This window comes from Erpetoichthys calabaricus, chromosome 11 (assembly GCF_900747795.2).
Source record: "Erpetoichthys calabaricus chromosome 11, fErpCal1.3, whole genome shotgun sequence".
Classification (NCBI taxonomy): domain Eukaryota; kingdom Metazoa; phylum Chordata; class Cladistia; order Polypteriformes; family Polypteridae; genus Erpetoichthys; species Erpetoichthys calabaricus.
In genome coordinates this window covers 28,287,476-28,308,588 of record NC_041404.2, presented here as the reverse complement: position 1 = coordinate 28,308,588, position 21,113 = coordinate 28,287,476, and the positions used below count along the sequence as shown (strand labels likewise).

Sequence of the window (21,113 nt, the reverse complement as noted above, 5' to 3'; positions counted from 1 at the left end):
TATTGTTTTTACTAAAGTTTTAAAGTAAAAGTTAAAATAATACATATGTAACAATTCCCTTGAAAATAACAATCTCTTTAAAGTGTTTATCCAGTTAACCAAACCCAGGGGTGGGTGAGCAGAGCGAGTAGGGGGTGGAGCCCCCTAGTATACATATATATAATCCCCATTTATGCACCTATAAGACCTTTGCAACAACCCTGTTTGTTAGTTATAAAGCCATTGTGTTATTAATATTTTTTTTTTATAATTTACCAAACCTGTACATCTTTGGGAAGCAAAATTGGACATGGGGTGAACATACAAACTCCACACAAACACCAGGCAAGTGATTTGAACCCAGAACCACTAAACACTATGTAGTATGACATTTATAATGTATTTAGTATTAGTATACTATACATTTCTTACAAATACAACTGAAAAAGTGTTAGAATATGTTGTATGTTGTATTTATTAAAAAAAAAACATTATAATGAAAATTGCAGGCTGAACCAGCTTTGGGCAACTTAGCCTACTGTAATGTATGCATTTGATCAAGAAAGAACTGGTTTGGTCCTCTCACATATACATTGACACATTAATTATTTGTGAGTCACTTTGGATAAAATAATTGTATAAATAAGTAAATGTGTTTGTTTTTCATTTAATGCTAATGTCTTTAAAATTAAATGAGTCCTTCCAGAGCCACTGGCAACATTTGAACCTCTTGCATTTTGTGCATAAATTATATAAGCTTCAAAAAAGGCTTAGAGGCAACAATGAAGGTAATACTTTAGCTGACATGGGGTTAGTGTCATTTTGATTTTAGTTCAAGTTTCAGATTCAGGAATATGATTTTCAGGGTGTTAGCTTCTCAGTCATTTGTGAAATAGACAGGTTTTTCTTGTTTTTTTTTCTTTTTCATTTTTGTCTCTTTAAAATACAAAGTAATTGATGTGAAAAGAACAGAGGTGGTATCTAAAACTGTTGCTAGGCAACATTGCTTTGATTGGATGGAGCAGGGAGAACAGCGTCTTTCCCCAAAGCTGAAATGTGAGTGAGAAATACAATCCCGGAGGTAATAGTGCTTCTTAATGATGTTAGCCATTGTGAAATGTCTGCTTCAGTGCTCATAATTATCGTATAGTTAATCACTGAGTTACCAGACAGGTGTCCTCCAGTGCTGAGTGCAGAAAGATTGGGAGAAGGAAAATAAAGAGTGATATCCGGTTGAATCACTCATGATCTCAGGCATACTCAAGATAAAACGGATTAATAAAAATACATTACTTGAAAATTATCCGATTACACTGTCTGTTAAATTAGGAGAAATGCTTTTAAGAGAATGAAGTAAGCATATATCAGAAAGTTAGGTACATAAAATAAATAAATAATTTAGGTGTTTGTTACATATTTAACTTTAGTAATAAATACAATCAAATGACATAAATTAATGATAGCTAGGTATTCAATAATCAGTAATTGTTGCTTAAATAATAAACCGGTTTTCCTAATAAACCAATTATTAAATAAATCAGTTATTACACAAGGCATAAAATACCTACAAATAATTGTATTCCATGTCTCAGTTACCAAATTTTTTTCAGGGTGATATTGTCATTGCATATAATGGATAACAATACAAACCTTTCACAGGTGAATATGCTTTGATGTATTTAAATGTATAAATGTACAAATGTAGTCACTTTTTGCACTTTACCTACCATACAATCATCAGAATACACAATGCTTTACATATCACACATATTAAAAAAATATTCCAGGCTTATTTGTCAATATGTGAGTGAACAGTAACCTGCTTCACTTTTTTAGGTACGTTCACATCTAATGCGAAAAGTTCCTGCTTTGATAGCCATGTCTGTCTGCATGAAATGACTTGCCTTCTTGTGTACCGTGGACTGATTTTGTTGAAATTTGGCACACTTCTTCTTTTAAGATATCTCAAATACAGCACACATTTTTTAAATTTCAAAATCTCCTATTTAAAACAATCAGTAATTTGCAAAATTGTCTATCTTGAAATAAAGAAACATTCTGTGTGACTTTGACTACATATATGTCGTTAAATGTGTATTTATGCATTCAGTTTGCTAATAATGATATTATTTCCTGAAATTATTAAATATGGTATAAATTATATTGTTTAATTTTTTTATCACCACAAGGTAAGTACTGTCTCTGACTTCCACCTCTGCCCTTATCCTGCACTCGTCTCTGTGGCTGTGCACCATCTTATGTGAACCGCAGTCACAACAACTCAGTTCTTCAGTTCCTTGAAATCGAATCAGGTATGTGAGATGATGTTCATGACTGTAAAATTAAAAAATAAAAGCAACTTACCTGTTTTAGAAATAAAAAAGATGGCTTGAAACATTGTATGCTACAGTGACTAAACGTGTACTTCATATTTCTGTTACACTAAAAATAACCACATGGCTGCATTATCTAAAGTTTATAATGATTCAGTATTTCTCTGTCACAGTAATTTATTGACAATGCACCACAGTCATCACCGATCTGACATGTTCAAATGCAGCCAACAATTTTAGCTTGATACTTCAACACAGGGTTTAAATCTACATTGGGTACTTCTTTGAAAAATTTTATGTTTCAGAAATTTGAACTACAGTTAGCCACAGGCCCTCCACATTCAACAACTAAGAACAGCACAGGAATCTTTTTATCACCTGAACTGGGATCTGCAGTCTATGAAGGCAATTTCAGCCACATGATGTTGTAAAATGGTATTATAAAACATTTTATGTACACTATTAATATATGTACTCACATTCTATTACCACTGTAATTTTTGAATGTGACTCACTGTTACAAAGATATGTAATAAAAAAAGTGTTATAAAGTGACTAGAAAATGTAAAAAAGTTCCAGCTTTTAAATCAGCTAATTCACTTGAATGTTCTGCAATGCAGACATTTTTTCCTTCTTATTTTATGTTTTCATGTCACTTAAATGATTAAGCTATATTTTCGTCCTACAAAGTCTTTTTGAGTCTTATTGATCAAATATATGACCTACCACAGTATTGTCAAATGCACTTCACCCACTGCAGAATCCTGCCTTTCCTGGTAGTGCTGGGAGGGCACATTCACACAGGGTCTGTTTACAGTCACCAGCCAAGCTGACATAAGGAGGATGAGCAACCAGGACTGAGATTCAGTAGCAGGACACTGGATCCATAAGACTGTGGGGGTAAGCGCTGAATAACCTCCAATGACATTATGTAATAAATGAGCACTGGATGTTGTAATGCTGCCTTTTTGCACAACATGACATATCTGAGCATTTCTAGCCAAATAAACGTTCATCAATCTCATTAATTTGTAATTACTTAAAAAAGGTACAAAGCTGACTTGCAGTTGGCAGCATTTCACAAGGAAATGTCAACTGCATAATCTATTCTAGGTCAAATTTAGGTCTAGGTCAGGGTTCCATTTTTGGGCCACTACTTTTTTCAATTTACATCCTGCCTTTAGGTGCAATTTTTAGAAAACATGCAATCTCATATCACCTATATGCTGATGACTACCAAATTTATTTCTCCCTCAAGTCAACTGACTCCACTAAACCTCTTCTCAACTGCTTATCTGACATTAAGGACTGGCTGGCTGTAAACTTCCTTCACCTGAACGATTCAAAAACCGAGGTCATTGTTTTTAGTCCCGACCGCAAACAGACCCTACCCCTTGGCCTCGACTTTCTTCCCATTCCAGTAACTTCGTCTGTTTCCAATCTTGGAATCAAAATGGATATGGTCCTGAAAATGGATGCTCAAGTCAACAGCACAGTAAAATCCTGCTTTTTCCATCTCAGGCGAATTGCCAAACTCAAACAAAATCTGCCTTACCACCTCCTGGAATCAGTAATCCATGCATTCATTACGTCCCGGCTCGACTATTCTAATTCCTGCCTATATGGTATTAGTAAAGCCACTCTTTCGAGACTCCAATTGGTTCAAAATGCGGCTGCAAGGCTTTTAACTGGAAGCAGCAGAAGCCAACACATTACACCGATTTTAAAAACCCTACACTGGCTGCCGGTTAGCTTCAGAATTGATTTTAAGATACTCCTCTTAACCTATAAGGCACTAAATGGTCTAGCCCCTGCCTACTTGAGTGTCTTGCTCCATCGTCACAATCCCCCTCGTGTTCTTAGATCCGCAGATCAGCTGCTCCTAACCGTTCCCAAGGCACATTTTAAAGTTTGTGGTGAAAGGGCTTTTTCTGTCTGTGCACCCAAGCTCTGGAACTCCTTACCTTTAGTGGTTAGGCAAGCCACTACAGTCGCCACATTCAAATCACACCTAAAAACGCACTTCTTCACATTGGCTTTTAATTCTTAAACTGTCTTATTCCCACTTGCTTTTTGCTATTTGTCTGTTTTATTGGGTCCCCTGACCTGTTTTTTTAGTGTCTCTGTTTTAATTCTCTCTTAATGTTTGTTTTGAATATTTTGCTTTTAGTCTTGCTTGTTTTAACTGTACAGCGCTTCAGTCAGTTGTAATGCTGTGTTTTTAAGCGCTTAACAAATAAAAATGGTATGGTATGGTAAATTTTAAATTATTTTGTAACAACTTTTAGCAGCTTTTGTTCTGGTGAGTGTGAAGCAGTTGTTTTCGGAAAGCAGTTTTGAAAATTTTCAGATTATGGGCCCTGTGTTTCCTTATTTCCACATTGAAACGTTTCCAGTGAATTTTTAAATTGTTGCTCAGATGTTGTCTTTTATGTGTTAAACTACGCTCTTTGTACATCTCGTCGTACAGGTAAAAAGGAAATGTAAAATGAAACTGACTATATTCTTTCTACTGGTGGCACCTCTGCATTAAAGGGAAACAGTCAAGTTTTTCTGTTTTTTATTGTGAAAATTACTCTGTCATGTGGGTACTTCAAAAAAATTGTGCTTTGAATTAATGCAGCCTTTTTCAAATAAATCACTAGTGAAGAGCAGACTAGTTACACCACTTGTCTAGTATTGTGGTTGTGGAATAATGCAAATCTCAGCAGCCAACGCATTGACGCATTATTTTGTGCTGTGATTTTTTTAACGCTCCCACATGAAAGAATATTTTTCACTATTAAAAGATAGAAAAAGTTGATAAGTACCCTATAAGGACAGGTAGGACACTGACTGACTCCCATCTTCCAGCAGATGTTGCTGTTGTGCTAAAATTAAATATGTAGTAAATTCACCTTAGTAATTTAGTGTATTGGAAAAATGTTTATAGCAGTCTCAACTGCTATGATTGAATTTTCCAATTTTGTGTAATATTCTGAATGCAATTTTATATCTTGAAAAATATTCCTTTTATGGTTTATGTGAATGCTTCTTTGTGCCTTGATTCTAGGTTACTGCCGTGTTCTTGGCATACCCTTGCTAATGTGTGCACGTGTGCAGTTTGAACATAGTCCTGCCTCGTGGCTTGAAGGTTAGAGCTATGTCTCCTGCCTGCACATTCATGGCGCTGCCTCTGCCTCATGCTGCTCACTTGGTGTCAGATGCAGCACAATCTACACCCACTTTCTCCAACTCTGTGAACCAGTCCAGGACAGGATCCTTTCCAGAATTTGCTGGCGGTTACACACCCAGGCCAGTAGTGTTAAGCAGCAGAGTGGGTCTCAAAAAATTCTGCTGTTAAGTGCTTGATCATCTTTGTCTCTCACTCTCTTATACATGCACACACACACACACGCACACACACACTCTTCATGGATTCCTTTTATATCTTGATTTTCAGGATTGCCCTGCCACTGACAATCCTTAGATTCAGTACCTTAGCAGAGTCTGTCACCAAGACCTGTGTTGTCCCACAAGAATTTAAAAGCCAGAAACTGCACTGTTTTCATTGTTTGTGACATAAAATAGTTGCAACAGGAGGCAGTAGTTCAGTTTTCATGAGTCCCAGCATGCAGAACAGGTGACATAATTATCAGAGATGGTGGAAGACATTCTTTATGTGTTATTGACCAGAAGAAATCGGAATCACAGTTCAGATACAATTCGCAATGGAAAGTGCATTCTCATGCTCGTGTAGCTCTGCCCCAAGACATTATCTGACAATCCAGTGAGGAAGTGGCATCTACACAGATGATGGAATGGGTTGATGTAGGTGTTGTGTCAGTTTTTCTCACACACCGTCTGTTTCTCTGTTGGGCCTCATAGATTCTTCCTTTTAGGTGTGAGAGCCTTCCAATAACCATTGTCCAACACTGGCATTGACCTAGTCTCATCTTAACAAAACGTTTGGCCCCTGTCAAAATCACCTACTTGTTCATATGATTGTTGCTTAACTTGTTGAGCCATTCTTGATGTGTAGTAGCATAGTACAATCATTCTGAGGTCACTATGACCTGACCCAGTCAAGTTGTCAGTTTGTTATGGCACACCACATGTGCAGCTTTGTAGTGGCTAAACTGAATATGACAGTTTCCATATCTGACTATGCAGCTCTCCCCTTCTGGTTTTCATGTTAACTGGTCCAACAAATCTGACTATAACCATTTCTTTGTCATGGAGTACTCATAACTCTGTGCACTGGTAATCATTAATATCCTTGACCATATCATAATATTTTTATGAGCAATTTGGGATTATGCTTGCAATGAAAGGCACTATATAAATACTAGTTGCTTGAGAGAACTAGATCAATTGAAGGTTATCTGTTTTAACAGACATGTTTCTCTGTATACAGTGCAATATCTGCATACAATGTACAAATAAAAAAATCAGTCTAATTTAATAATTCTTCATTAACTCTACTAATCTTAAAATTATATGTAATACTTTATGTATGTATTTATTTTACATAATCATGATTCTTATTCTTAAATGTTTACTTGACAGATTATGTTGTTTTTATTTTCTGGAAAGCTCTTATTGTATTGAATGCTCCTTAACAAAATCATGATTCATACATTTTAAATATGGGGCAGTGTTACAGAACATAGGTTCTCAACATTTTTACTGTGAAGAAGACTGGTGAGATGAAGATTTTGCTTATTTAAATCAAGCACTGAAATTTTTGAATAGTTTGTCCATTCAGAATTACTAAGTCAAAAATGATCCTTGGCTTTGCCTCAAAATTGAATATTGCACGAGGCACTTTCTAAAACATTGAGTACATTTATATATAAGGAGTCACACTTTTGCACAATGTTATAAGCCAATGTTTTTGAGAAGGACTGCAGTGCCTTTGAGAACCACTGGACACCATAAAATGTTATAGCCCCCATTTCTTCTTTGATTTATTAATGTTTAACTCTCCTCCTGTCCACTGCTGCATGCCTTTTCTTCACAGCTGAACCTTATTCACAGTGAAATCAGTAACTTGGCTGGCTTTGATGTTGAGGCGATTATCAATCCGACCAATGCAGATATTGACCTTAAAGATGATCTAGGTAAATGGGTCTTGGTCATTTCTTATATGGACTTAGAGCTGCAAAGAAAAGAATTTATAAGTGTTTGCGAAGCCAAGAGTCTGATACCAAATTAAATTTCTTCTTGGCCTACAGTTTAGGCATAAAATATATCAAAATGAAAGCAGTATAGTGTTTCAGCTCAATAAACATATCAACCAAATGATTTTGCTAGATAAAGCAAAATAACTCCTATCCATTGTCAGATATGCAATTTTATATGGAATTGATTAAACATCTTTTATTAAATGAGTATTAACTTACTAAAGCTATTCTGTAAAGTTCTGAATAATGACAATACTGAGCTTGCAGTTAATTGAAAGAGTAGTACCAAATTAGTGTAGCCAAAGTGATGTGTGGCCTTGGTCAAAACACTCTGGTGATTTCCAAGATTGTAGCTCATGTTAGTTGTTGCTCAAAGAGTTTCCTCAGTTACATTTGTAGGTTCAGTTCCAGGGGAACAAAGTAGACCCTTTGTCTATGTGCTGGCTAATTGATTTCAGTTAATAGGAAACAATGAGTATAAAGATTATGGTGAAATTGGGAAAGGCTATTTGTGGGTCAAGTCTGCAGCTTATAAAATCATTAAATCCTACTTAAGTTATTATGAATAATGTGTAGGCAAGTCTGTAGCTAAGGGATGTGGTCTGTTCCGGCTTTCTTTGCAGCTTTGCTAAATAACTACTGTAACTCATATCCTCCATTAAATAAATGACCATACGGGATAGATGATACTCTTGGATCTCTTGCGATTGACGTCACTGAACTGGAACAGGGTGTTTTATATCATCATTCATGCAAAATGTACATCATTTCCGGACAAAGTGGAGATAAGCTCTACTCATGAGGAATGTTAGGTGGTATGATCAAACAAACTGCTGACATCTCCTGTGGTGAAACTAAATATTCTCAGTAACAGGTCTTTCACTGCTGTTGTTCTTATGTGAACTAATGTAAAAGGATGTGATGCAGTGACTAAAGAGGCTTGCTAAAGAATGAACGTCCGCTTACAGATACCCAATAACATCCATCCATCCATTTTCTGTATATATGGTTGCAATATATTAAGGAATATTTTGGAAGGAATTAAGAAATAAATATGGAAATGTGGCAGTAATTAAAAACACAGCAAGTGATCGTAAAGAATGACATGTTTAGTTAAACAGGTTTTTTGTTGCATATTGTAACAATGAAGGACACCAGACATTGCAAAGGTTTGGGGCAGCCACCCGTATAATGTGTTCCTGGCTGCAGAAGCAAAAAGGTTTTAGAGCTAGTAGTGTTTACAAGACAGAGTCCAAAACAGAACTAAAATCCAGAGGAAGGGAGTGAGGTTTTATAGGGTGTCTGGGGGAAGTGATGTCATCCTCGGGGCTGGGACCAGAAATGATGTCGTCCTTGGGGCCGGGACTGGAAATCATGTGTCTCATGCTGAGGTAGCGGTTCCTGGTGGTATTTCCCGGGAAAGGTCTGCAGGGGACTTAGAAAAAAAGTTAGTGCACCCTGCAACCCCCCAGGCAGATATGTTACTACCAGTCGTTAAGGCCTTCATCTGCCTCCTATTCACATGTGTGTGACAAGGCTCCCCCCTTAGCCCAGACTCGTTGGGTTGGGTGACCTGCACCGAGAGGTCGTGAGCCCGAGAGAGGGCATCAGCGTTGGCATGAAGAGACCCCTTTCCGATGAATGAGCGAAAACTTGAATGGTTGCAGGTCAAGAAACCACCTAGTAACCCGCGGATACGACTTCTTGTGAAGGGCCATCCACTTTAATGGCGCATGGTCCGTCACCAGAGTGAATTCTCGGCCCAAAAGGTAGTACTGCAACTGGGTAATCCCCTGTTTAATCGCCAAGGCTTCCTTCTCCACCTGGTCTCCCGGTCTGCATACCTGGTCTCCCGATCCCACAGTTTCCGGCTTAGGTACATGACAGGGTGTTCAACACCATCGATGCTTTGGCTCAACACGTCTCCCAAGCCTGTGTCCGAAGCGTCCGTCTGGAGGATAAATGGAAGAGAAAAGTTAGGGGCTATCAATATAGGTGCTGAAGTCAGAGCCCGTTTCAAGTCAAATAATGCAGTTTCCGTCTTGTCAGACCATACCACATGGTTGGGAGCTCCTTTCTTTGTCAATTCGGTAAAGGGTGCCGCTCCCTCGGAGAACCTAGGTACAAACTGGCGGTAGTACCTGGCCAAACCGAGAAATGCCTCTTGTTTCGCAGACGGGGCCATTTCAGAATGGCATTTAGTTTTGAACACTGTGGCTTCACAGTACCCCGGCCCACCAGGTAGCCCAAATATCTAGCCTGTCTCAGTCCGAAGAAGCATTTCTTGGGATTGATTCGAAGCCCAGCCTCTGCTAGTGTCTGCAATACCGCTGTGACCTGCTGCACATGTTCCTTCTATGTGCTGGAATAGATGACGACGTCATCCAGGTAGGCAGCATTATACGCATTATGGGGTCGGAGCACTTTGTCCACCAGATGCTGGAAAGTTGCAGGAGCCCCGTGTAACCCGAATGGAAGGACACATTACTGCCAGTGTCCGCTAGGGGTACTAAACGCAGTCTTGACCTTCGCAGACTCCGCTAAATGAATCTTCCAGTACCCTTTTGTCATGTCAAGTGTGGTCAAGAATCTAGCTTGTCCTAGCCTCTCGAGGAGGTCGTCCATGCATGGCATGGGATAAGCTTCGAACTGGGATACCTGGTTAAGCTGACGGAAGTCATTGCAAAACCTCCAACTGCCGTCGGTCTTACTGACCAAGAGGATGGGACTGGATCAGGGATTAAAACTTTCCTCAATCACTTCTAGTTCCAGAATTCGTTTGATTTCCAGTTCCACCTCAGCTTTCTTTGCCTCCGGGAGTCTATAGGGCCGCTCTTGAATGATAACCCCCGGTTCAATCACTATGTCATGCACAATCAGAGAGCTCTGACCAGGTGTTTCACTCACCACCTCTGGGACGGAGCGGATAGCTGATTCCAGCGCCTGCCTCTGTCTAGACGATAATTCCTTGCTGAAATTAAGGGGGTCTGTTTGAGCAAAGAGTGAGCGGGGCTGACTGGAGGAGGGATCGGGGTCCCTTTTCTTCCACGGTTTCAGTAAGTTCACATAATACACCCGCTCGCATGGCCGACGATTAGGTTGTTTCACCAAATAATCAACCAATCCTTTCCTGTCCTTAATTTCGTAAGGGCCTTGCCAATGGGCGAGCATTTAGGAATGAGAGGTGGGAATCAATACCATGACTCGACCCCCCGGACGGAACTCCCAGAGCGTTGTGCCACAATCATAAAGGCGGGCCTGTGCTGTTTGCACTTCCTCCATATGACTCTTTAGAATCGGTCTAATTTTGCCAAGTCTATCGCGTAACTGTGCGATATATTCAGGTATGTTTGTCAAGGGAAGAGCCTGTCCTTCCCAGCCCTCTTTTAAGATATCCAATATTCCCCGGGGCTGCCGTCCGTATAATAACTCAAAAGGGGAGAAGGCTTGTGGGACTTCCCGATAGGCAAAGAGTACAAGGGGGAGGAGTTGATCCCAATTCCTCCCATCCTCACTGACCACCTTGCGAAGCATCAGCTTGAGAGTCTGGTTGAACCTCTCTACTAAACCGTCGGTTTGAGGATGGTACACCGCAGTTCTTAAGTGCTTGATTTTCAGTAACTTGGCAGTTTCCTTGAACGTTTCCGAGGTAAAAGGCATCCCTTGGTCCATTAAATCAAGCACTAGGGATGCCGCCTCGTGCAAAGACCCCTACTAACTCCCATGTGATTGCCTTAGAAGTAGCCGAGTGCAAAGGAACAGCCTCTGGGTACCGGGTCACATAATCCATCCATCCATTCTCCAACCCGCTGAATCCGAACACAGGGTCACGGGGGTCTGCTGGAGCCAATCCCAGCCAACACAGGGCACAAGGCAGGAAACAATCCTGGGCAGGGTGCCAACCCACCGCAGCACATAATCCACGAGGACTAATATATATTTATATCCCCAGGCTGAGGGCTCCAAGGGTCCTAGTATATCGACCCCAATGTGGTCAAAAGGAACATCAATAATGGGAAGAGAAACAAGAGGAGCACGGTCCCTCCTAGGAATTTGTCATAGTTGACACTCCAGACAGGAAATGCAAAAACGGTGAACCTCCTCATTGATCCCCGGCCAGAAAAATCAGAGTTTAATCCACTCCAAGGTTTTTTCGGAGACAAGATGACTTCCAAGTAGGTGGGCATGCACCAACTCACAGACCTGCCGCCGGTAGGTTCGTGGGATAAGCAGCAACCTCCGGTCCTCCCCCTCATGGTCGGCTACCTGATATAACATCATTTTCAATAACGAAGCGAGGTCCCTGTGGCATGGGCTGATGCGTGTGTTGGCCATTGACGAGAACAACTACATTCTTTGCATACTTCAGAGAGTCATCATTCCATTGCTTTCTCTTGAAAGAAGCCGGTGTCATTTTAAATTGAAAGTGCGAGTCAGAGAGAGGATGTGTTGTGACCTCAAGGGGCGGGGATTCCTCCCAGCTTGGCGGGGCGTGGGTAGATGATGCAACTGCCCACGATGGACCAGTAGTCTCCGCGCCGGCCTCGTGGTCCTCCGTCTTGTTCTCAGCCGGCTGGTTACATGGCGTGGAGGCAGCCTGAGACGAGTCTCTCTCATCTATCGCGAGGCCTAACCGCTAACCGGGAGTGCTTAGTAGTCTACCACATTCACTGTCAGACCAGTCCCACCCTAGGATCACAGGAAAGGGGGGTCTGGAAGGGCCGCCATGGAGAGTCTTTTAAGCTTTCTCCCTTGACAGATGTAACACCGGGCGGATTTATATACACGTATATAAATTTGTATGCACCTAAGACTGGTCTTTTGTTTATTCCACTGTCGCGGTAAGACATATCGGCGAGCAACGATGGACATCTTACTGCCGGAGTCAAACAATGCTGTGACCTTACATCCATTTACCAGCACTTCTCCGGTAGGTGAAGCCACCAAGGGGTTGCTAAGGGTACACAAACAATATCCCCGCGTCCTCCTGCATTCCGCCTTGCTTCCAGATAGGTTACACACCAAGGGGCCCAGGGACTTGGCCATGGCTCCGTTTTGAGTGAGAGAGACCTATTAAGTGGGACGTAGTCCCTAGGGGTTCCACCAGAGGGTCGTTCTGTCCTCTCAGATTTCAAGACTGGCCTCTGGTTTTGTATGAGCCATGTGAGCTCAGTGATCGAATGGAAGTCTCCCCAGGCTGGCTGGGCAAAGGTCCGGGGTAGACACTGAAGCAAAAAGAAGCAGGCCACCTGCTTCACAATCTGGTAAGGGGTCCTGTCCTGTGTAGCCACAGAGCCACCTGTTCCCATAGAGACATAGCCTGCTTGGGGATTGACCCGTCTACTTTTAATTCCCAGCATTCAATTTGCTTTACCTGCTGGCCCATCTTTACCAGGGACCTCGGTCCTGATGGGCAGCTCAGCTCTCTTAGCCGAGAGAGCATTACAAGCCCTCTTTGTTTCCTCCCCAGAAACCAGCCCATGTCTGTGGGCCCCTTCCACCTTCTCCTTTCTGTAGGACTTATGCCCGGGGATGTCCTTGTGGAACGGAGCCCGTACTGGGTCTTTCCTGACCCCCTGACGCACTCCCCGTCCAGAAATATGGCCCCGGTACTTTCCTACCTCTGTTGCTTTTGGGTTCCGTCCCGGTTTCTTCTGGGACGTCATCCTGCCAACTATGCCACAGTAACAAGGAAGGACACCAGACATTGCAAAGGTTTTGGGCAGCCACGTGTATAATGTGTTCCTGGCTGCAAAAGCAAAAAGGTTTTAGAGCAAGTAGTGTTTACAAGACAGAGTCCAAAACAGAACTAAAATCCAGATGAAGGGAGTGAGGTTTTATAGGAAGTCTGGGGGAAGTGATGTCATCCTTGGGACCGGAAATTATGCCGTCCTCGGGGCCAGGACCAGAAATGATGTGTCCCATGCTGAGGTAGCGGCTACTGGTGGGATTTCCCGGGAAAGGTCTGCAGGATACTTAGAAAAAAAGTTAGTGCACCTCGCCGTGACACACATATATTTATGTATTTATTTCTTTATGTATTCATTTCATTGTTAACACACACAGTGTGAAATATGCAGTGAACTGTCATTTTCACCCATCAAAGTTTAGAGGGTGGGCTGTTGTGAGTCCTGGGCATTGACTGATTTATCATCAGTAGAGTGGAATTAACTCTTTGGCCCTCAAGGACAACATTTACAAGGAACACTTCAGATGCAGACCTCTGATGTTGAATTCAAGAGATTGTTTAATTAAATAGCCACAGAAATTGTGGGCAACTTTTTCAAGTACTTAATTGCCTCAGACATGCACATTCACTACATTAAGCATTTGCTTCACTGATGAATTGCCAATCAAAACACTCTTCTCTAGAGCCCACTCCTTCTACTTGGACGGGTGAAAATGACAGTTTTCATTTCAATGCATATTTCATGTTGCATGGGTTGTCACTGGAATAAATGAATTAAGAAATATATAAAAAAATAAGCAACAAAAGACGTATTTTATGAAATATATATTACTAGCCAACCCGCGGCGTACCATACGCCACATAATCAGGCTGCTTTTTTAATGATTTTTAAGCATAGGGAAAAAATTAACATTTGAAAAATCCGGAGGAGAGGGGAAGGACGCCCATTACGCCCCATTCGTCATGCTAGTCTGCTGATTTGTCGTTCAGTAAGTTGTGAGTAGTGATGGGCGGGGTGAAGCCTTGAGAAGCATCAACACGTTTGAAGCAATTGTCTCGGAAATCGTATAGAAGCTTCGAAGCATTTGACACTCACCTGTCACGTGACACCTTCTGGCCATTTTCATTAACGTTACAGAAACTTATGATACACTTCAATGACGTCTGTTAAAAGTCGTATTGCTTTTATATTTTCGTAGCTACAGACTGACAACGAAGAGAAGGGTTCGTCAGTAGCTTCTAGTGTCTGATGTCTAAAAAATATAAATATAACTAATGCCGACAGGCAGAATGCAGTATACGATAGCAAGAGTTAAACAAAATAAGACGCCTCACCTCATGCATTCCCGGCTCTTTCAATTAGTATTTACTTTTGCACTGTATCATTATAATCGCTCCTGTTATTAGTATTATAATTAACCCTGATCTTTTCTTGAGATCACATTTAATAGCCTTAAATGTTTTGTTTGGTCTGTCTTAATTAAAACGGAGTAGACAGAAAATAAAGGTTTATCCCTGTACTTTGCCATGATATAGGTAAGCACATTTGAGAAAGAAAATGTGAAATCCTTAAATCACAGATGTCATTATTCGATCAAGTATTAAAATCTGCAGTGCTTCGAAAGCTCGACACAGTGTCGAAACCTTAGTATAGAACGGCCCATCACTACCTGTGAGTCACGTAGAGTTTTGATTGTTGTTTGCGATTCTGGCCGCTTTTCGCGTACTGAGTTGTTCGGGAGTCACAGTCGAGAAACAGTTTTTTAATGTCTTTTAAGCACAGGGGAAAAAATGAACATGTGGCCCGGTGCATTGTTTAACTGCCTTGTGGCGGTGTAATAGTACGGCTGCTTTGCGGTAAGGAGACAGTGGAAGATTGTGGGTTCACTTCCCGGTTCGTCCCTGTGTGGATAGCAAATTATCCGCGACAAACAAACTGTTTTACACGCTGCAAACCAATCTGCGCCGCTTTTTCAATGTTTTTTAATCCTTCGAGTTGCTAATTAACTAACTAACACCCACTCACTCAGCTTGTGTGAAAAAAATGCGCCCGTTCTTTAATCATTTTGTTGCAGCCTATCAAAGACTTGGTGATCATGTTTTGTAGACTCAATATATATTGGCTTTTCACTCAGCGCGAGGGCGCGCATTCATCTCGGATTATTACATCTTGCTAGACTAATCTGCTACACGGCTGTGTTTGAAAAACCGACTTATCCCGGACGAGTTTCACCGGCATTAATGATTAGGAATCTGGTTGGAACAAAACCCTGCAGCCACAGGGGTTCACCAGGACCGAGTTTGGCAAACACTGCTGAACAGAGACGAAACCGACTCAGGTGAGGAGTGGGGGCGGGCAAAATAGTTGGAGCTATTGATTATTCAGTGTTGTTTGCCTGGGTGTCTGATCATAATAATCATCGCACTCACAGTGTAGACTCGTGCTTCGGGCATTTCTCCCCTGTGCAGTGTGTGAGTGAGTGAGGAGAGAGAGAGAAAGCCGGTACGTTAGAGTGAGCGAGAGCAGGCTCGAAGGCAATGTGTTCCTGTGGTATAGCGGGTCCATAGCTCACATTGAAAAGGCCATTTTTAATCAGGTGACTGACAGTAGTGGAGTCAGGTACAGAGAAGGTCAGCTGCAGGGAGAGCGTCTCGACTGTTGCAGGGCCTGAAGCAGGTGAGACGCTAATGAAAAAGAGGCACAGGGCTTATTGATTTTTAAAGACTGCTTCCTTCATTGTGTTTTAACTTCAGTTTTAAAGGATTGCGCGGCTCTCTCTTGCGCTGCCTGTGTGTGCCTCTGTCTCTCTGTGGCGCTGCCTCTGTGTGTGTGCGTGGCTCTCTCTCACGCGCTGCCTGTGTATGCTTCTGTCTCTGGCGTTGCCTCTGTGTGTGTGTGTGCGCGCAGCTCTGTCTCTCGCGCTGCCTCTGTGTGAACCAAGATTCCACTGAGGTTGACTAATGAAAAGTCAACGTAGCTCAGAGCTGCAAGTGGAATGTGGCACAGACAAACAGAAATGACGGCATGTTTTTCGAGGCGTCGCGTCCGAGTTGGTGGGCGTGACTGTGATTTTTTTGTCGTATCCAATGGTCTAAGAGTTGGTGGGCGTGGCTTCTTCCTGCGTGCGCCATTGGCGTCTTACTTGTCTCCTGGCTTAGTGAATTATATAATCCACGCCCCTACCGGCGTGCTTTCCATGGTCGGCTACTTGTCTCCACGCACCTTCCGGCGTGCTTTCCATGGTCGGCTACTTGTCTCCTGGCTTAGTGAATTATATATATAGATTGTGTTTTTATTTATTTACTGCCACATTTCACACCACATTTATTTTTATTCATATTTGTTCAATTATTTTTTTATCTGAAATATTTGTCCATAGCAAAAAACTGAAACCTTTCCCTATATCTTAGGCACAATGGTGGGAACCACCACTGGAAAGGGTGCCTTCTTACTACAGGGTAGAAACATCCATGCACTCTGTGCTCACTAATGCTGAGCCAATTAGAATGAACATATGAAATATCTGTGAAATTTGGGAGAATATCAGTTTACACACAAACACAAAGGCAGGATGTGCAAAGTCTACACACACAATGACCAGAGATTCTGCACCAGGTGCCTGAGGCTGTGAGACAGCAACAATAACCACTGTGCCACCTTAATGCTGTACACTATGACCTGTACAACAAATTAACAGAAACACGCTTTGGAATAAATGTATTACATTTGTAAAGAAATAATTGATGGAAAGATTTGTAACAGTTAAATTATGATTTGTTTATGCATAGCTATCAGTTTATTTAAATCATGTATATTTACAATTGCCCATCACAAAATAGATGTATTTATTTAATCATTAAAGGAAAAAGTGGGTTAAAAATGAATGAATGGATAGATATTCCTTAATTTGCTAATTCGGTTTTCTACACATGAATAATTATCCTTCTAGCATTGGATATTTTAGTTATAACACTGAATCCCCATGGAACAGAATGCTCTTCTATAAAACCTTTTAATATTTACAGTTTCACCTTCAAGGTTTTCATATTTTATTGTTAGGCAACATTGAATCACATTGGATTTATTTTTACTCTTTTGACACTGATCAACAGAAGAAGATTCTTTAATGTCAAAGTGAAAACAGATCTCTGCAAATTGGTCTGAATAAATTGCAAACATAATGGACAAAGCAATTGATTGCATAAATATTCACCCATTTTACCCATTTTATTATGACACACCTCATTCACAAGTGATGCAGCCAGTTGGTTTTAGAAGTCACAGAATTAGTTCATTGGAGGTAACCTGTTTGGAGTCAAGCAATTCAGTTGATTGTAGTCTAAGTTAACCTTTTTTGGGAGATCCAGCTTGTGGTATGTCAGTATGGTGGCCTAAACTGTCTGCACTTGGCCTGCACCCCACCCTCTGTGACTGGTTCCTAGACTTTCTGACTGGCAGGCCCCAGTCTGTTAGGATTGGTAATAGGATTTCAGCCACCATTATCACAAACACAGGCACCCCACAGGGATGCGTCCTCAGCCCCATCCTCTACACCCTGTTCACCCTGTGTCGCCTCCCACAAAGATAACATCATCCTAAAGTTCGCAGATGACACCGCAGTGATTGGACGCATCACTGGCAGGAATGAGGCGGCCTACAGGAGGGAGGTGGACAGTCTGGCATCATGGTGTGAGGACAACAACCTCACCCTCAACACAGACAAGACGAAGGAGATGATAGTGGACATGAGGAAGGAGAGGAGACCTCACCGGCCACTGTTCATCCGAGGGCTTGAAGTGGAGAGGGTGAGCAGCATTAAATACCTGGGCATCTACATCAGTGAGGACCTCACTTGGACACTTAACACCACACAGCTGGTCAAGAGGGCTCAACAGCAGCTGTACTTTCTGAGGAGGCTGCACTATCACTCATTTTTTGAGGACATCCTGCTCTGGGCAGATTTACAGTTGTGACATACTCTAACTATTTCTTCTTTAACTGGATTCCAGTATTTAGTGATTTGGACATTTTCTTGTCTCCGTTCACTGACTTGTGCTTTCAGTCACCTTTTTCACAGAGTTGCTTAGAGTGTTTGTTTTGTCTTCATGTGTAGGTTAGACCAACTACTGATTTACCACAACCTTCTAGATAAGGTGCATTTATGCAACAATCCAATTGAAACCCCTTGACTACAGACAGGTGATCTTCATTGAGTTAAATATGTGACTTCAGTTGTTTTGTGTTTTAGATTTGTAGTACTAGGTCACTCTACCGTGTTAGCCATTATGGATGTAATGAGAAGTCAAGCAAAATTACACCTTTTGTTGGTTAACTAAACAGATTACAATATGCAACCTTTTGAGGCAACTCGGGCCCCTTCTTCATGACAAGATGTAATGTAGTGTTTTATATTTGTAATTCATTCTGAGCACTTTTCAGAGATCTGTTTTTTATGTTAATGTTAAAATGTGTTTTTCTGCTGATTATTTTCAATAAAGTCAAATTAAATCCACTGCGATTCAATGTTGTATAACAACAAAATGAGAAGTCTTTCAACAGGGTAAATATTTTCATAGGCACTGTAGTTTTATATATGCTTTGAAAAGAATGAAATAAACCCACCTAATATTAGCACCCACCTAATATAATTTTTATATAATCGCAACTATGCTATAAGCATCAAAGTAATACACTTCTATTCAAAATGCACTTTAAATATATTTATTGTAATTAAATATAAGCATACTTGCCTCTGTTTTGGTGTGACTTTCTAACATCTGATTGTGCAGATATAGCTCAGAGGCTGTAATACTGTAGTACTTTTGAGCACAATGTCTTGTCTAATTCCGCCATTTACATATTAGGATGAATTATTAATCATTCGAAACTCAACCTGTGCCGCTGATTTATTGAGGGAATCCTGGATACTAGGGGCTATGGCTCTCATTTGCACCACTCCTCTAAAATATGGATTGATGGTTATCAAAATGAGTGGGTTTATTCTTTGAGCTGTTATTAAAGTAAATTGCAGTATGTCAGCCAAGGCTAGTATTTATTTTGCTATGGAGATATTAATCTATTTAAAAGAATCGTGACATTTTAAATATTGTATGTTTCAAAAATATGATAATGTAGACCAAGTTTCTGACCGTAATCTATATTATTTACAAATATGAAAATAATTTTGGAGCCGATGAGCCAATCCTAAACTAATTTCTTAAAGGATATCCGTATAATAAAGGGATTTAATTAAATTCTTTCTTTCACAGCTCTAAGTTCACGTCACTTACTGAGTAGGTGTGTTCTGAGAAGATTGAGGAAATCCTTGAAAAGCAGTGAAAGAACATAATAATGAAATTGTACAAAGTTGTAAAATATATACCTTTATGAGTGGTTTGTCTAAAAAGGAATGACATCGAGAGCAGGTGATGTCTTCACTCATGAGACAGATGGGTGGCCCCTGTTCTAAACAAAGAGACCTGTCTGCATTAAATAAACACAGCTCGCTTTTGTTTTCCTAGATTCTGTCTTTTTCCAGTGCTGTCTTACCTCAGTGACAGGACAGTGTGAATTAACAAAAATAATCATCTTGGTTCATCACCTGCTCATTTTTCATCCTTTTTACTTGGACAATCTGCTTTTTAGATTTGGTGTGTGTAATCCACAAAGTGAAAGCTGAACTGCATTGCCTTCCATCCATCCACCCATCCATTGTCCAACCACTTAATACAGTTCAGGCTCACTGTTTTCTGAACCTAGCAAGAAAGGGGTCAGCCCTGCATAGGTCACCAGTCCATCGCAGGGAGCATTTATGCACAAACTCATATGACAAAGCAAAATAACTTTCCAGTGTTTCAAAGACCAGTGTCTTTTTTCTTGCATAGGTTGCCAAGCTACTCCCTACTCTGTAATTTACAGAGCTATATTTTATGTAATTTTAAAAATCATTCATCCATCCATCCGCTTTTTGTACCTGCTTAACCCATTACAGAAGTGTATTGCAGTAGAGATACTCCAGTTTGCAAGAATGGACCTTGGGAAAGACTCCAGTCTGTCACACGGATCTAGGACTGGGCCTATTAAGTTATAAAGAAAGTTTTTGAGATGCCAGAGGGAACCAAAGAGAGAACATGCAAAGTCGCAAAGATGGTGTACAGGCTGCAATCTGAATTTTAATTCCCAAATTGGTCACTATGTCAGACTTTGGTAAAACAAGTAAACATGTATGGTAAACAAGTTTTTATTTTATACTGTACCTTTCTTAGCAGACTGCTTGAATAATGTCTAAGGAAAGCATGTCATTAATACAAGCCCCTTTAATCCCCTCCATTAATACACAACACTTCCGGTAAATTATTAAGAACCAGTAAAACCAGTTATCACACATCTGAAAATGTTGGTTTTTTAGTGAATTTAGTTTTCTAATTTGTTTTTTGAAATATATAAAGGGTATATACATTTTATGACATCTGTCAATAAGCCAAAATCTCACTCCTCTGCCCCAGAAAGAATTTGATTGGCAAGTCTAAAATTCTCTCTGTGTGCATGAGCGTGGCCTGCAATGCATCGGCACACCATTCAGTGTTCGATACTGCCAACTTAGGCTATAGCTCCTCATGACCTTTAACTGAGTTTAATAAGTTTGAGAATGTTACATTTTGTTAGACTGTTTAAGTTATTTGGTAAGATAGTGAATAGTGACAGTGTGAAAAACAGTAAAATAATAATCCATCTATAAAATTACATTAAGGTTCTGATAAGGGTATAGTTCTTTTTCAATGCAGCTATAGTCAGCTCTATGTGAATTTAATGTAAAATCTTTCTGTCTTAAAAAAATAAACATTTCTGACTTATGTCTAAGTGTTCTGTCTTGCTGTTGAAGTGCCACCTTCACTCTTAAAAATAACAGCTCTTTAATGGCACTTTACTGTGTTATGTGGTTCCTT

At 40.6% G+C, this 21,113-nt stretch overlaps 1 protein-coding gene across 2 annotated transcripts in view; it reads left to right on the top strand.

The window, feature by feature from the left end:
* Window positions 1-21,113, top strand: part of LOC114660269 (core histone macro-H2A.1) — a 78,132-nt gene that overhangs the window by 21,945 nt on the left and 35,074 nt on the right. Inside the window, exon 6 of one of the 2 annotated variants that reach the window (XM_028812863.2) lies at window positions 7,315-7,414. The exons of the other annotated variant lie outside the window; for it this stretch is intronic. Within the exon in view, the coding sequence (XP_028668696.2) occupies window positions 7,315-7,414 (100 nt within the window). The remainder of the gene's footprint in view (window positions 1-7,314; window positions 7,415-21,113) is intronic. 2 annotated transcript variants of the gene reach the window in all.